The sequence below is a fragment of the Meleagris gallopavo genome, chromosome 1, assembly GCF_905368555.1.
Source record: "Meleagris gallopavo chromosome 1, MGAL_WU_HG_1.1, whole genome shotgun sequence".
NCBI lineage: Eukaryota > Metazoa > Chordata > Aves > Galliformes > Phasianidae > Meleagris > Meleagris gallopavo.
In genome coordinates, this window is record NC_139404.1 from 47,219,421 (window position 1) to 47,235,359 (window position 15,939).

General features: G+C 45.4%; 1 protein-coding gene across 2 annotated transcripts; it reads left to right on the plus strand.

Moving 5' to 3' along the window:
• The first annotated feature begins 22 nt into the window (after window positions 1-22).
• On the plus strand, window positions 23-15,084 carry WDR91 (WD repeat domain 91). 2 transcript variants are annotated; one of them, XM_085224135.1, is made up of 15 exons: window positions 31-251; window positions 645-824; window positions 1,764-1,970; window positions 2,514-2,597; window positions 3,791-3,915; window positions 5,376-5,553; window positions 5,867-6,025; window positions 8,407-8,606; window positions 8,962-9,112; window positions 10,340-10,434; window positions 10,817-10,985; window positions 11,642-11,750; window positions 12,563-12,675; window positions 13,423-13,620; window positions 14,426-15,084. In XM_085224135.1, the coding sequence occupies exons 1-15, from the start codon at window positions 129-131 to the stop codon at window positions 14,588-14,590; spliced, it is 2,256 nt and encodes a 751-aa protein (XP_085080261.1). In that variant the 5' UTR covers window positions 31-128; the 3' UTR covers window positions 14,591-15,084. The 2 variants fall into 2 exon arrangements, 1 of the variants encoding a protein (XP_085080261.1); XR_014883364.1 differs by lacking the exons at window positions 13,423-13,620; window positions 14,426-15,084 and adding an exon at window positions 11,830-12,082 and having other exon boundaries at window positions 23-251.
• The last annotated feature ends 855 nt before the right edge of the window (window positions 15,085-15,939 follow it).

Below are 15,939 nucleotides of genomic sequence, written 5' to 3' on the forward strand. Positions count from 1 at the left end.
ACAGCTCCCATCGTGCCTTGCGCTGGGCGGGCACGGCAGGGCACGCCGGGGGCTGTAGTCTTGGCGACGCCGCGCCGCCTCGCTCGTGGAGCGGTGGGCGGGCAGAGGCGGCAGCGCCGCTGGGCCCCATGGCGGCGGCGACGGAGCGGACGGACGAGCTGGTACGCGAGTATCTGCTGTTCCGCGGCTTCACCGCCGCTCTGAAGCAGCTGGACGCGGAGATCAAAGCGGACCGGGAGAAGGGCTTCCGGGTGAGTGGGGGCCGCAGCCCCTTCCCTGCGGGGCGGTGGGCAGGCCGCAGGGCGGCGGGGCTCAGCGCCTGTCCGGGGGCAGCTTCTCTAAGGCGCCGCCGCCGAGCCGGGGCCGCGCTGGGCCCCGCGTCCCCTCTGAGGGCGGGGCTGGAGCCGGGGCCGCGGGGAACCGCTGCGTGTTCCTCTGAGGGCGGCGGGCTGCCGATGGGGATCTTCGTGCCCATCTCGCTAATAGATGGCGTTCAGGGTAACGGCGCTAAGAAACGGCGGCGCTTCTTCCTCTCGCTGTGCTGCCGTCTTATCGGCTAAGTACGGCTCTTCCCTTTCGTCCAAAAATAACGTTGTTTGCCGAGCGAGCCCTCGTGTGACGGCAGCCGCCTCCTGCGCTCTCAGGTGGATAAGATCGTGGAGCAGCTGCAGCAGTTCGTGCAGAGTTATGACCTGGCCGCGCTGCGGGACTACTGGAGCTACCTGGATCGCCGCCTCTTCAGCCGGCTGGAAGATGTGTACCGTCCGACGGTGAACAAGCTGAAAACCAGCCTGTATCGATACTACCTCGTCCATACCGTGCAGGTGGGGCAGGTGGGAGTGGCTGAGTCGGTAGCAGTGCTGCATAGAAGGGTTTCAATGCAGCTGAAGGGATGAAGAAGCAGGATTGTTGTGCGTGTTCCTGCTGGCAGGAATCAGCCAGTCCTTACGTGAACCGCAGCTCCTGAGGAATCAAAGAGGGTCTCAAAGAAAAGATGGTAGAGTTGGAGTTCAGTCTTGATAAAAGAGGGAGAAATGAGCTTCAAGTTTGGACAAGATAATGTGGGAGAGAAAGCGAAACTGCTTTTTCCCCACTTTGAATAGAACAGAAAATAGTAAGCTCAAGTTGGAGCAGAAATATCTCAATGATGCCTTACAAAGAAAATGTATTATGCAGGGAGAGCACTGACAAGCAGGGTAGACAAACAACTGTTGAGTGTGTTCAATTTCTTAAAACTTATAGGTAATATTTCCCCCTCGGTTGAAAATTTGAAATTATGAATGCTGTGGGAGGAACCAAAATCTAATGCATATTTCTGGAAATGTGGTTTTGCTCTCTTGTCCTGAGCTTAACTTGGAGTGTGACTATAACAAATAATGCATCAGATGAATTTCTTTAGGGTGCTTCTGTGGTGGAACTGTTCAATTTGAAGTATACTTTTGTAATGTATGTGAACTTGCATCTTATGTAAGCATGCAGAACGCACTGGTTTAGCTGGAAATTGTGTAAAGAATTGGCTTGATTCATTTCCCCAGCCTTTAAACAAGACTGCAGTGAGTAGAAAGAAGGTTGGATTAAGCATATTTGGGAGCTTCTTCTAGCGTATCTGAGATTCTTTTGTTCCCAGATGAATCTGAATTCTAACCACTTGCTCTCTTGGGTAGTGAAAGTAGTTTCTACTGCATTCATCACACAAACAATATTCCAAATACCTGTAGGGTGGTTTGGCTGGAAGTGTGAGAGCTGCTCCTGTTGTGTTTCAGACTGGACGCAATGACAAAGCGCAGGAGTTCTTCCTCAAGCAGGCCTCCGAGCTGCAGAACCAGGCAGAGTGGAAGGATTGGTTTGTCCTGCCTTTCCTCCCTGCTCCGGACTCCAACCCCACCTTTGCGACCTATTTTTCACGCCAGTGGGCAGATACGTTTATTGTGTCTCTGCACAACTTTCTGAGTGTCTTATTTCAGTGCATGCATATCCTTTTTTTGGTGACTAATGGTTAAATCTCTCTTACCCTAGTGTTATGCTTGCTGTTCTTAGTGCCAAGAGTACAATATTACAGAACCTGTTGCTTTCAGGTAATTTCAGGGCCAAGCCTTAATAGGAAGCTGGTGTTTACCAGAGGATGTTAGAATAGTTATTATTCAATTATCTAATGACATGTTATGTTCCCTGGGCACAAACGATTGTGGTTGCTGCTAACACTGAACTCGTCTCTTTGCTTCTGACTAGAACAGCAGTCAGAAGTCTTGTTACGTGGCATACCGCAAAAGAGGCGTGCAACCTTGGGTCCAGAGCTGTCTCCTCTTAGACCATTGTCTGGGTGCATCCATTCACAACGGTGTGTAGTGATTGCCCAATATTGTTACTGCTCTTCTGGCCTCAAATATTATTCTCTGATGGTATGGACCGGGCACTTTTGCTGTCTTTTAGGCAAATGGGTAGTGAGGGTTAGCTGTGAAGTTTATTAGAGTCAAGGCAAGTTGTTGCGTTGAGTTTTTCTTTAACGTTTCTCACCGGTGCCAGTCATTCTGAACTTTGAAGCTGAATGTCACAGGAGCAGCCTCATACAAGAAGAAAATGAATCCCTACGGCATAAGGTTAGAATTGAAGTCAGTCTTTATTTGCTGACTGTTTAAGGCTGTGTGTTTTGTGATGTTGGGTTTGTGTGTCCATACAAGTTGTATTCCTTCAATTTATTGCAGTTATTCCAGGGCAGATTCTTGTATAAACCCTTTATTTTGGTTAATCTTTCAATTGCCTCCAGCAAGCTTAGGGCAGTGGTCATATGATAACTGGTATGCCTGTGTAGGACATCACTGTGCCTCTGATGGAGGTGACTGTCCTTCTCCCTGTGATATCTGCTGGGTGCAGACACTGTGCAAATGCCTTTTCTGCTACACTGGCATTTCTGACATGCTGAAAGTAGTGGGAGGTGAAGTGCTTGTATGACGTACTTTATGCTGAAACTTACGGAGAGTATTCAGAGTCACCTCCAAAATTTAGCTGACGGTGCAGTGAAAAGTGGCAGTCCCTGCATTGAAGAGGCAGAAGCTGTTCCTGATGAAATAGCCACTTTACCATGGTCAAAGTGCGCATAAAATAATCTAGTTGAACTAATGCAAATGTGAATATCTGTTTCCCAATTCTAGATCTTACAGGAAGCTGCAAGAAACACTGACTTGCTCCAGCAAAATGACCCCCAGCTCTATCTCATTTTGATATTACCTTTCCTAGATGCTTATAGAGGAGATGTAAAAATATGATCTGTTAGAGAGATTTGAGAAATGTACAATGTGACCTGAGCAGGGTGTGGAGCTGGATTTCAAGGTAGCCTTATGGCACTGGCCTCAGTGCACCTGGGCATCTTGCCAAGCCCTGGGCTGTGGGGAGGAGATTACCTTCTAGGCTTGGTGCCCGCACATGCTTGCCACCAGTCATGTGGAGGGCCTTGGCTTTGAGCTGCCTGTGTGCAGTGGCAGGCTGATCTGGGCTGCCCAGGCCAGCTCATTTCCCAGCACCATTAATGCCGTTACAGCAACAGCCCAAGGAGAGGAGTAGAGGATTTTAGAGGAGTAGAGGATTTTAAGCAGGCTTCAGTTTCATATCTGTAAAGTACTGTTGTTTTGACTACTTGGACTGATGTGATGTTCAGCTGGTCACAGCAACTTTCTTCCCTCCCTGGCCATCTAAGACCCTTGCAATTAAAAAAACGAACAACTTCAGCCTGTGGGAAAGTAGTGCACTCTGGTGTAATTTCTGCTTGCTTACTTGGTTCTTTCTTCTCTTGTAGCTATTTGCTTTGCAGGCTGAATCCTCCCGCATAAAGAAAGAGGAACTGGAAGTGGAAGAAGCAGTTGTGCATCACAAGCTGCCTGCATATGTGGCCAACATGGATCGGCTCGGGGACTCTGAGCTGTGAGTGCCTGCAGGGGAGGATAGGCCCTGCTGCTTTTATATGGCTAAGGGAGACTAGGAATGCCATTTCCTTGTTCATTGGAGAAAATTTCTGCTATGACATCTATTTCCCACCCTTTGAGGGAGATTCTTGCTGGTTATTGGGAGCTGAAGCACACATAGAAGTGACTCTGCTTTCGTCTCAGCATTATACCAGGGCATTCTGGGCAGCCAGGGCACTGGTAGCAGTGCAATACCCTGAAGCACTGCTCAGGTATTTTCTTTAGTGGCTGTGAGTGCTTTGTGTTGTTCTTAAATGCTGTTCCTGCGTCACGTAGAGGGGTCGTTGTTCCACACAGACAGGCTTTCTTGCTTTTGCCTAGTCAAATGAGAGTGAGTTGCTATTCTCTGAGGCTCAGTTATACATGAGATTCCTCATAAATCTGCAGTTTAAGCTGTTGATCAAATTATGCTGCTGTCAGTAACAAATAGAAGCTCTAACAGAGGTCACACTTAAAATCTTAGTTTTAGTGTAAAATTTCTGATTGAAGAGGTTTGTCTGCAGAACTGTCGTGATAACTGCTCTGCACAGGACAAGTCGCAGAGTTTAATTTGAGATCTCTTTGGCCTAGCTACAAAAAGCCCAGGTGTTCACCTGCACTTGTGGGAGAGAGCAATGCAAGGGATGAGCTAATAGAATTGCTGTATTTTTAACCATCTCTATTAGAGAAACTTACTTTAAAAGTGGTCTTTCTTGTCTTGGTGGCTAATTCTGGTTGTCTTTTCTATGTCTCTGTTTGACCCAAAGTTTATTTTTGGTAGAATGGTTCCCTCTTTTAAGACAGAATGAGACAGTGGAGGTGATTATTCCTCTTCCTCTGTGTGCTACCCTACTCTCAGAGGAAGCTGTAGTGTAAAAAATCCCAGTTATGTTCTGGGAAACAGTTCCTGCTCTAGGTGCTGTGGGTTAAGGGAGGTGTATGTTTTCAAAGGTTGAGGACCTGAGCTTTAAAATTGGTGAACATAACTTGCTGCATATCTTAGGGTGTTGAGTGAAACCCTGTATATTGCCTTTCAGACAGGTCTGCTTTCAGCCATGAATTGGAAACCCAGGCTGAAGAAGTTATTTGGAGAAATGTGTTCTTGTGTTTCCCTTGGGTTCTTTCTATACTAACCCTGAGTGGAAGAAATAGGAGTTTAAGGTGACTATACATGTGATTTAGCAACAGCTGGACCCACCATCTCTATGACACTACAAGACGTGAGTGTTGGTTCCAGTGATTTATAATGATGTGCTTTAAACACTAACACAGGGTATTTCTGAAACAATTTTTTAGTGTACAGTGCTCCATGAGCTTGGGAAAGAAATATGTCCTCCAGAGGTTCAAGCAGCAGACACTGTTCTTGTTGGGTCATCTCTGATCAGGTTGTCTGTCTGCACTTCCATGTCCTGTTTATTATTTCTTTTTAATTTTGTTTAGTGATATGACCTGCAGCCAGAGAAGTACTGCACATTCTCTTCAGTCTCGAGGAGGCTTTCTCTCCTCTCTTCTCTCCCAGAGTAAAAAGGGCCCTGCCAGACCAGTTCAGCCAAGTGGGGCTTCTCCAACACAGACTAGCAGCGTGCTGCTAGGGAAGAAAGAACCAGCAAATCACCAGGTGATTCTCAACTTGATTCATGGAAAGGTGCTCAGTAACCAAGGAGTTAACTTGCAGCACAGCGCTGCCCCAAGCTTTTCCTTTCACTTGGAGGAGGGGGAGGAAAAGAAATGTTCTTTCTTGCCCATGTACACTGGGCGTGAATGCAGTACAAGAAGAGCTGAAGGTCATGCCTAGGGACTTGTAAATCCCTTGTGGATGTTTAGGTTGTTTGGTTTTGGTGTGGTTTTTTTTTTTTTTTTGCCTCCTCTTTTGCTTTCTTCTGCAGCCTTGTACAAGTAAAACTTTGCCAATTCATTCCTCTGCCTTCCAGAGTGCCAAAGGAAAAGAAGGAACAGCAAGCAGTAAGGATGGGAAGAGCCACTTTAGTGGGTTAGTAGCAGGTGAGTCCAGCTCCCTGCAGCAGCGTCAGAAGCGCTTGCAAGAGCATGGGAAGGAAAGGAGAGAGCTGCTGTCAAAAGGGACCTCTCAGGTACTGGGCAACACTGTCAGACTGCGCAGTGGAGGGCTGGCAGTTTCTGTTGTTTTTATGCTAGATGGTATGACAAATGCAAATGTTCCAATTAAGCTTTTGGTTTGTTGCTCAAATCAGCTGTATCAAAGGTTAACCTCTGTGGTTAATCAACTCCTTCTGCTCTCAGATTATTTCTTTGCCCCTAGATGGGACTCAGTGCTGACATTTTAAATGGAGTTGCTGTTTGTCATGATGTCAACAGCCTTGTGTTCAAATACCTTTTTATAATCCCCTTAGTGGCATGGCTCTTCCATCCCTCAGAAGTATGCAGCTGTAAGATGATTTCAATACTTAATCTTTAAATAAATAGATAAAAAATGCTGTTCCAAAGAATCATGCAGCACGGATTTCTGAATCTTTCTCGTTCTGTCAGTTACATTCTCATGCTTGTTTGTGCACATTCTGTGTGGACAGCAAAAAAGTTACAAGCTTTTCCTGGATAGGAGTGGAAATGTATCCCTACACAAAACTGCAACGTGAAGGATGTCCTGCTTTCTAGTATGATGATAAAAGGGCCTGGAGCACCTCTATTATGAGGAGAGGAGGTGTGGGAGGCAAAGGGATGAGGCCAGGCTCTTTTCAGCAGTGCATGGTGATAGGACAAGGGGAAATGGCCACAAACCAAAGCATAGGAAGTTCTGAACAAATGTGTGGAAGAATTTCTTCACAGGGTGTGAGCAGCCTGTTCCAGTGCTCCAGAGGGGGTTGTGGAGTCTCTTCCTCTGGAGATGTTCAAGCCTGGATGCATGCCTCTGCAATTAGGTCTAGGGAGCCTGCTTTGGCAGGGGATTGGACTCGACGATCTCTAGAGGTCCCTTCCAGCCTCCGCAATTCTGTGATTCTGTGATAATAAAACCATGTCTGAAGTTAAACTGCTGAAGGTCAGCAGACTGCTGCTGTTCACCTGCGTGTTGTCTGACTTCCAGCAGCCATGTGGTTCTAGAAACTGCACCGGAGGAACAATGGCATCATCTTAGCCATGTTTGTACTGGCTGTATAAGCAAGTCCCCTGCGGGAGAGGCGGTGCTGAGGGACCGGCACTTATCAGCTGATACGTGTGGCTGTTCTGCATGAGGCGCGCTGCCTCGGAGAGACGTTATTCCATCAGAGTGTTCCAGGCTGTGTGAGAACTTTGTTCTTCATGACTTATCTAAAAGAGTTTAATAAACACTAGTCAGAACGCTGCGGACCCCCACTGCCCAACAAGTATCCTTTGACCTCCCTCTTGCTGTGATGCTCCAGGTTAAGGCAGCGGTTTCCTGCCTTTGCAGAAGTTGTCTGGTCCTCTTGGTGAAGCTGATACTGTTTAGCTTACTGCTGTATTCAATGCATATAAGCAAAAAGGAAGCTGAAAGGCTGTACTGTTTTCTTTTTTTTTTTACTTGAGTGCCATTCATTGCTAGTTATCTCCCCACTTTAATTATTACAGAGTGAGGCACTCTTGGATTTGTTTCCCAGTCTTTTCCAGTTTTGTGAATTCAGATGACTTAATTATGCAATGCTTGGCCTTTTGCTCAAGATGTCACTACTAACATATCCTTGACTTATTTATAGGGAACAGAAATCCATTACCATGCAGAATCTTCAGGCATTTTTATCTTCAGAGAATGGTATAGATAAGGGTTGTTTGCACATGTTTTACTGACTCGTGCTCTGTGCCTCTCCTAGTGACAAACTGCTTTCAGACTTGTGTGTGCCACGGTGGATGCCTTGTCTCTCTTACATACCTTCAACTCTTAAAAATCCAGTTGTTCTAACACTGTCTGTACTGTGAAAGAGATTTTGAGCTTCTGGACTTGTGTGTTTACTCTACAGTTGTCATTAATTGGCTGCATTGATTGCCATATTATGCACAGACTAAATATCTGTCAGATAAGCATAGTCCATCCACTGTGGCTTACCATCCTCTAAGAGCTTTTGTGAAGATTGAAATGTATGTTATGAACTCATAAGTAATTTTTGCTTTAGATAGTGTAGGTTGATGTTTGATTGCAGATCTGCTTGAATAGTGTCAAATGAGCCTCTGATATCAGCTGGGGTATGCTGAACAGAGACGCTGCATTTTCTTTGATCCTTATAGGAAATTGTATGACTGGGTATGTTGTGGGGGTATATAAGAGACTCTACAACCAAGGACATCATATCAAATGGGACAGTTGTGCAATTTGCTATCCCTGTGCTCAGGAAGAAGGTCCGTTGGCAGAAAAGGACTTGAGCTGGCAATGCTTGTGTTTCAGTACAGCAGCTTCTCTGTTCTTTGTCCCATTGAGCAGTGTGGCTGAAAAGCTTGACCTGGAGATGCTGCCTCCTTGTATTTCACACGGGATTTCTTCCTACAGGTTCAGAGTGCTGAGAAGAAAGCAGATATTAGCGCATCTGAGCCAGAGCCATGTTCAGAGCCACAAGCTGACCAAGCAGAGACTTCAACCAAGATGCCTGCCAGCAGTACAGAGTCTGTTGGGGTCCGGCAAGAGCAGCCTTTCATTGTCCTGAGCCAGGAGGAGTATGGGGAGCACCACTCATCTATCATGTACTGCAGGTAACAGGCTGGCAGAAGAGGGCTCTATCCTAGAAACCTCTCCAGAGGACCAGCCATGTCTGGCCTCTTTTTGCATTGAGAGTGGACAAAGATTTCTGTGATAGGAGAATGTCAGCAGGGAGGAAATTCCCTGTGAAAGCACATCTGTGTTGCTTAAGGGCATGCTTTGCAAGTGGAGCTGAAGCACTTTATTGATCTGATTGTGGACTAAGTGAGAAACAATGCAGTGAAGTTCTGATTCCTGCAATAGGAATTGGAACCTGTGTGACCAGGTGAGAAAAGATATGTATCCCAGTTATTTGCAACTAAGATCTTCAGGGAGAAAAGTATCCAATCCATTTCTTTCTGCACATAGGGTTGATTGTTCTGGTCGGAGGGTGGCCAGCTTGGATGTGGATGGTGTCATCAAAGTGTGGTCTTTTAACCCCATAATGCAAACTAAAGCTTCATCTATTTCCAAGTCTCCGCTGCTGTCTCTAGAATGGGCAACCAAGCGTGATCGGCTGGTGAGTAGCTTGTGCATATGGAGATTTGAGAGTCTCAGCTGATGGAGCACTGTTGTTATGCTTCACACTACCTTCTAGGTGGCAGCACTGCAGATAAAATCAGCAGAACAGTTAGTTTCCACTTGAGAGAGAATTGAAGCCCATAGGGTCTAATAAAAGCCAGAGAGTGAGGTGTGTGCTTTGTGTATTGAGCATGAAATTCATTACTGCTTGCCCTGAAACATAACTTTCTGAGCTGTAGCATTTGAACAGGGCAGCTCCATTGAGAGAATTGCCTTTCTGCAGGCTGTTGCTTGTAAAGGCAGGCAGAACCACAGCAGCCTGTGGGAACCCTGCAGCAGGGTGCTGTGAAGCTTCACTCACGCCCTGAGCCAGAAACAGAAGAGAGAACAAGGGTGTGATGTTGGTCTCTTGGCTTGTGCAGGTGTGAAAATGGCTCCATGGCCACTTTTACACTGTTGTCTTCCACCGCTAGGGGTCACTACTTGCATGAGGGCTTGATAAGTATCACGAGTGTTTAAATGTTTCTTTCCCATAAACATTTTCCCTCTAATTCTGTTACTAGAGAGGGTTTTAAACTATGTGCTGTCTGTGCAGTCACTATATTTCTTCTATAGAAGGAAAAATTCTCCCAAGCAGAAAGTTTATTTTCTCTGAAATATGTGGGGATGCAGCAGCAGTTCAGGCTCTGAAGGGAGAAGGCTTTGGTTGGTTCATTTTCCTTGATAGTACATCCCTCCGTTACTTCATTTTTAAATTGTAGCACCACTGGGAAAACAAATATGAGCCCTTCAGAACAATTTAATTCTTCTCTGGGTGAAAGGGTGCAGTTTCTTCTTGGCTTTCTCTTCAAATCAGACTGTTGATTCTGTGTTACTCTTCCGTTGCTCCCAAAGATGTTGAGACTCCATGTGGAATTAGCATTTTAGAATTTAGAAACCATATTCCAGAAAGTGGCTTGTACTTTACCTCTTTGCTTATCAGGCCTTTTTCTCACAATGTCTGGAAAAGAAAGCAGTGCTTTTACCCTACTTCCTGTGGCTTTACAGTTGTCTTACTCAGCACGATATGCACAGAAAGACAGGATGTACCTGCAGGAGTTATGTATAATCAGAATGCATGAACTGGGGGGAAAAGAAGTATTATTATTATGGTGTTGGCAGTTACTGCATGGCATTGTTGTATGCTTCCCTCACACTCCTTCATCTGTTCCTTGCTGGTTTCAAGCTACTGCTTGGCAGTGGAGTTGGGACAGTTCGTCTTTATGACACAGAAGCAAAGAAGAATCTCTGTGAAATTAGCATTGATGAAGACATGCCCAGGTAACTATCAAATGCTGATTTATGTCTTCGGGTCTGTATGTATATATACACATGTGTACGCATACATGCACTTATGTACATGTATATGTGTGTTTTTGTAGACATATATATTTATGTACTTATATCTTGTTAGTTTTGATTCTACAAAGATATTGTAACTGCAGTACCACTTAGTTTTTGTGCAGAAGGCAGTCTCTGAGTGGAGTAAAACTGATCAGATACACTGGAGAGACTCTCAATTTGCCTAAGCACATAAATCATGCCCTCCTTTACAGTGCACCTGAGATGGAGGACCTGTCTTTCACGGCAGAATGAGGAGCTGAATGGTCTTCCTGAGGCGGTTGCTGGAGAGAAGCATTTCACACTCTCTGCTGTGTTTCAGAATCCTGTCACTTGCCTGCAGTCCAAGTGGTGCTTCCTTTGTCTGTTCTGCAGCAGCCCAAAGCCCCATCTCCCACATGGACTTCTCAGTTATCACCTCTGGGGGCAAAAGCATGAACCAAGTTCCTGGGAAGCTGTTGCTGTGGGACACCAAAACAATGAAGCAGCAGGTACTTGCTGGGTTCCTTTCCTTTCTAGGTCTGCTTGCTGAGAATGAATATCTCCTGTTCTACTGTGTAACCTTTCATTCTAAATTACTTTGACTTTCACTGTGGTGTGAGCATGGTGAGCTTTAGTTGTTCATCTCCATCTAGCATGCTCCAGGACTGCTGTAGACAAGTTTCAGTTGTATGGCAGCTGGTTGCTATCTTCAGAACTCTTCTAGCCATGTATTCAAGTGCCTCTCAACCTGTGTTGTTTGTTTCTTTTTAAAGTTAAGAGCTTCTTTCAGAATTAGTCTTACATCATCTCTGTTGGATCAGATTCTGGCAGTGAATCCTGGTCCCATCCCTCACCTTTGACCTATGCTTTCCCTGATGCATAGGAGAATGAAACAAACTTGCACTAGGATCTGCCAGAAGCTGGTTTTGCAGCTTTAAGGACATTTTTCAAGATAGCTGCATCTTGGCTGAGGTAAACTGTTGATCAGGTATCACAGTTAAATGCAGCTGCCAACCCTGAAGTCTGTGGTCGTGAAAAGTCTAGTTCAAACTGCGGGAGCTCTTGTTATTTGATACCATCTTCCTTCCCTCCCCTGGAGTATAGCTGCTTAGCATTTCAGGTCCATTAGAGGCTTTTAGGCATTCACATAGACTTTCCCTTCTAGTTGCAGTTCTCCCTGGAGCCTGAGCCTATTGCTATTAACTGCACAGCCTTCAACCACAATGGCAACCTGCTGGTCACAGGGGCTGCAGATGGGATTGTTCGTCTCTTTGGTATGTTGGAACTGAGTGGTGAGGTGGTCTCTTGATGTCACTTGCTGGCTGCAAAGCTCCAGCATCCTTCTCTTTTCAGGAGGGAGAGACAACAGTGCATTGTGACCAAATGCCAAGCTGGAAGCTGTTTTCTGTCCTCCACAACCAGTCTCAGGAGTACATTGACAAACTTTCCCTTGGGGACATTGTGTGAAAGCCCTGGTAGTGCTGCTGGATTTGTTTCCTTCCTGCTGAGGGGGAGCAAAGCTAACTTGCACTTGAGTCATGTCATGTTGGATGTGGCAGAGGCTGCCCTGAAAGGATTACTGATTGAAGGCAAAGACTTCACGCAGGTCTTTCTTCACTGGACGATTTCAGTTTCTCAGATTCTGGCCTCTTTAGTTTATCCTTGTGATAAAGGCAGCTGGAGCCTTCCTTCTTTGTGAGAAAGGATCTGCTTTTGCCACAGTGGCTGAGCTGTGAGGGCTACATAACCATGTAGGTATGAGGACAGAGGTAGCAGCAGCTGTGGGAGTGAATAGGATTGTAAGGGCAGAAGAATAAAGGTGGCAGTGTCTTTGGTACAGAATGAGTGCAGTTGACACTGAGCTCTAAAGCTGGAGGAGGCAGTGGGCAGTTATAGACAGTGACTCTAGTCAGTGGAATTAAAAGCTACACATTGGAGAATAAAGACCGGATGCTCTCAGGCTGGATTGTGCTCCCATTGTCTGGAATAGAGGGCTGGGATAGTGTCCTTATTAATGTAAATAGTCTCTCCTCACCCCAGCTCTATGTGATTACTGGGAATGTTTCAGTACTGATTCTTCCCTCAGATATGCAGCAGCATGAGTGTGCCATGAGCTGGAAGGCACATGATGGGGAAGTCTACTCTGTTGAGTTCAGCTATGATGAGAACACTGTCTACAGCATAGGCGAGGATGGCAAGGTAAGCTCTAAGTGACTTCCATTGGTCAGCTGGTGTAAAGATCCCTTTGTGAGTCCACTCTTTTAGGTGTTTTTGTTGTTATCCATACCATATGAATCTGCAGGCTGTAACCGCATTCTTACATGCAGTGTGTCACCCAGCTGCATTTATTCTCTGTAGATGGTGGCCAGAAAGTGTATTAGCAGCTGAAGATGCTTTGGACTTTGCATGCAAACCCTGCTCTTGGTGAAACATTTCCTCCCTAGGGAATCCAGGCAAAGATGACCTTTCTATGCTCCTGAAATCACCATATCTGAGGTCTGAGACTTCCTGGGGAGCAGATCCTTGATAACTTAGCATGAACTTCCTTGCAAAGTAGCTCTCAATTTCTTATAACAAATGCTTCAATTTCTGTAGTTCCAAAGTCTGTAGCAATAGGGATTTGGCTCAGGCCAAAGACATTCTCTGGTAACGTGGGTCCTTGAAAGTTGAAAGCTGATTGAAATCCCAACAGGATCCTGCCTGTACTGTGGAAGTACTTATATGCAACAGTGCTTATGAAACATAATGTGTATGTATGCCTGAGTGGTAGGCACACTTGCTGCCTTTGCAGCCCATGTTTTGTAAATGTAGCCACTTAGAGCTGTGGAAATGCTGTCTTCTGTTTGTGTGAGATATCCCCCTCTCTTAAAAATGGTGAATGGCTCCTCTATATTCATTCCAGTCAATTTAACTATGGGCTTTTATAATTTATTTTTTCTATTCTAGTTTATTCAGTGGAACATCCACAAAAGTGGCTTGAAGATCTCAGAGTATGCTCTTCCCAGTGAAGCTACAGGTCCCTTTGTGCTGTCTGGATACAGTGGATACAAACAAGTCCAGTTCCCACGAGGAAGACTTTTTGCCTTTGACTCTGAAGGGAACTATATGCTGACATGTTCTTCAACTGGGGGAGTCATTTTTAAGGTAAGTCCACAAAATGATGAGAAACTCCCTTTTGTATCCATACAAACACTTGTAACAAGGCTGCAACTTGCCTTTGTGTTGCCATCTGCTTTGTGAAACTTACTGCTCAGTTTGATGTGTGGTCTGTACTGCATGCATTTTGGCATTGTGTGCTGTTCAAGCAAGTGTTTGAACTCCAGGAGTGATATTCCTTGGTGCTAAGTGCCCAAGACAAAAGTTTTTTATTTATTTATTGACTATGACTGTTCAATGCAACGTGCAACTGATGCTCATCTGTAATCTGCATCATGTGCTTACTATACTAGTCCCAGACTGATTATTTCCTCGTCATGTGTGCACAGCACTAAAGTAAGAATAAGACTGAATGGTTTCAACCCAAACTGATCACAGCCTGTCTTCTTTTGAGTCAGTGCACATCAGAATAAGCCATTACATGTCAGTTTAAATAGAATTCTTACTTAGCAGCTGGGACATTCAGAGCACCTGCATTAACATGAGCTACAGCTCATATTCCTCACAACAATGTAGACTTGCATGTTCCTCACAACTCTGCTCTTAGCCTGTCTTGTTCAGTTACTACAGCTTAGCTGATGTCAGAAGCTGAGCTGTTTAAAATCATGTGCTTCTGTCTTGAGGTGGAAAACTCACTTCCTCGTGTGCTACATAAATATAAGCATACACAATTAAACAGGGAAAAGTATGCTGATAGGGAAATGGAGTATGTAGCAGGCTTTGGGTTCTTCTGTGGATACATTGCCCCTGCTGCAGCAGCTTGCCTCATTAAATTCTTACACTTTTCTTGTAGTTGAATGGTGAGGACAAGGTCCTGGAGAGCTGCCTTTCCCTGGGAGGACACCGTGCTCCTGTTGTCACAGTGGACTGGAGCACAGCCATGGACTGTGGGACTTGCCTCACTGCCTCTATGGATGGGAAGATTAAGTTAACAACCCTACTGGCTCAAAAGTCTTAATTGGAGCTGCGTTGAAGGAAGAGAGCAGCAGAATTGGAGAAAAAAATAAAACGAACAAACAAAAAAAAGTGTTAACTCCACAGGAACAAACTGCATGGGAAAGAAGGCATACCACAATCACTCTTTTCATTTTAGCTTTTGCCTCTTGGCAGATGTTAAATACACATGCCAAACCACTGTGCAACAGAACGCTGATATGGGCCTGCTTCAGTGGCAGCAGTGAAAATAGAGCTTCACTGACCCCTTATGGCAGCTGGGCTCCCTCTTTTAGGGAGGTCTCAACGTAGCACGTGGTTAGGAGGCTGCTGGAATCATGTCAGGGGCTATGTAGACAGTGAAGCTGGAGAAGGCATATATGAGGCAGCACTGTGTGGTGACATGGATGGCTCAAACTGGAAAAGCCAGTGCAGAAACAGAGTATTATTTAGGTTTAATATTTTTTTTGTTTTGTGTTATTGTTGTTCTTTTTGATAAAAAGAAGATACTCCCTTGCATTTGATTCCTGTGCTCTGTTCATCTATTGCAGCAAAGTATGGAGGATGGCTGAGGCAGAAATGTGCCAAGAACAGGCTCCTGTGTGGAGAAAAGACTACTTTGTATTCACCAGGTGCTTCCTGCACTGACAATCTCTCAGTAGGGGCTACCAGTACCAGTCATCCAGGAGCAAAAATAGCTGCATTGCTTGGATGTGTTGTGTTCTTTGGCAATTGCAGAGGGGAGCCTGAGTCAGACCTTTTGAAATGCTTGCATTAGAGATCAGAAACTACATAATGCCTGATGTATTTGATGGTAGATAAGAAGACCAGAACCTGCGTGGTCCTTCATAGTGCTCTGTTACCAGAGCTAGCTCCTAAAATACTAAATGTCAGTTGAGTCAGGGAGAAGAAGTGCTTGAGTGGAAGGGCTGAGTGGGTTCAGCTGATGCTGCTGGAGAGTTGATAAATAGCTGGTCTATCAGCCAAACGGGGGATGTGCCCATCTGCAGAAATTAGCTGGGTGCAGAGGGCTGCTCTGCTGGGTGGGTGGCAGGGCATAGCTTCTGGGTTAATAAACTGATGTCAGTGTGATTTTTTTTTTTTTTTTTTTAAACAAATCTGTTTCTGAAGTTAGAGTGTCTTTGTGCAGTAGAGCAGATAAGTGAGTGACATTCCAATGGAGGTGGCTGGAAATAAAAGCCTCTTGCTGAGCCCCTCTCGTTCTTTGAATTGTCAGAAGCCTTATCAGCATTCAACCTGAGGCTGAGGTGCTCAGTATCACCCCTACATGGGGTAGGGGAGGGTATCAGGGAAGTAGTCTTACTTTTGTTTTGCTGAGGAACTGAGGGGATGGGACTGCAGCCAGCTCCTAGA

What these genes read in the sequence shown, in the direction of transcription:
- WDR91 (XM_085224135.1), top strand. Translation starts at nt 129, where the DNA reads ATGGCGGCGGCGACGGAGCGGACGGACGAGCTGGTACGCGAGTATCTG. An exon ending in ACCTCGTCCATACCGTGCAG is followed by an intron (nt 825 to 1,763) that starts GTGGGGCAGGTG and finishes GTTGTGTTTCAG; the next exon opens with ACTGGACGCAATGACAAAGC. An exon ending in CCAAAACAATGAAGCAGCAG is followed by an intron (nt 10,986 to 11,641) that starts GTACTTGCTGGG and finishes TTTCCCTTCTAG; the next exon opens with TTGCAGTTCTCCCTGGAGCC.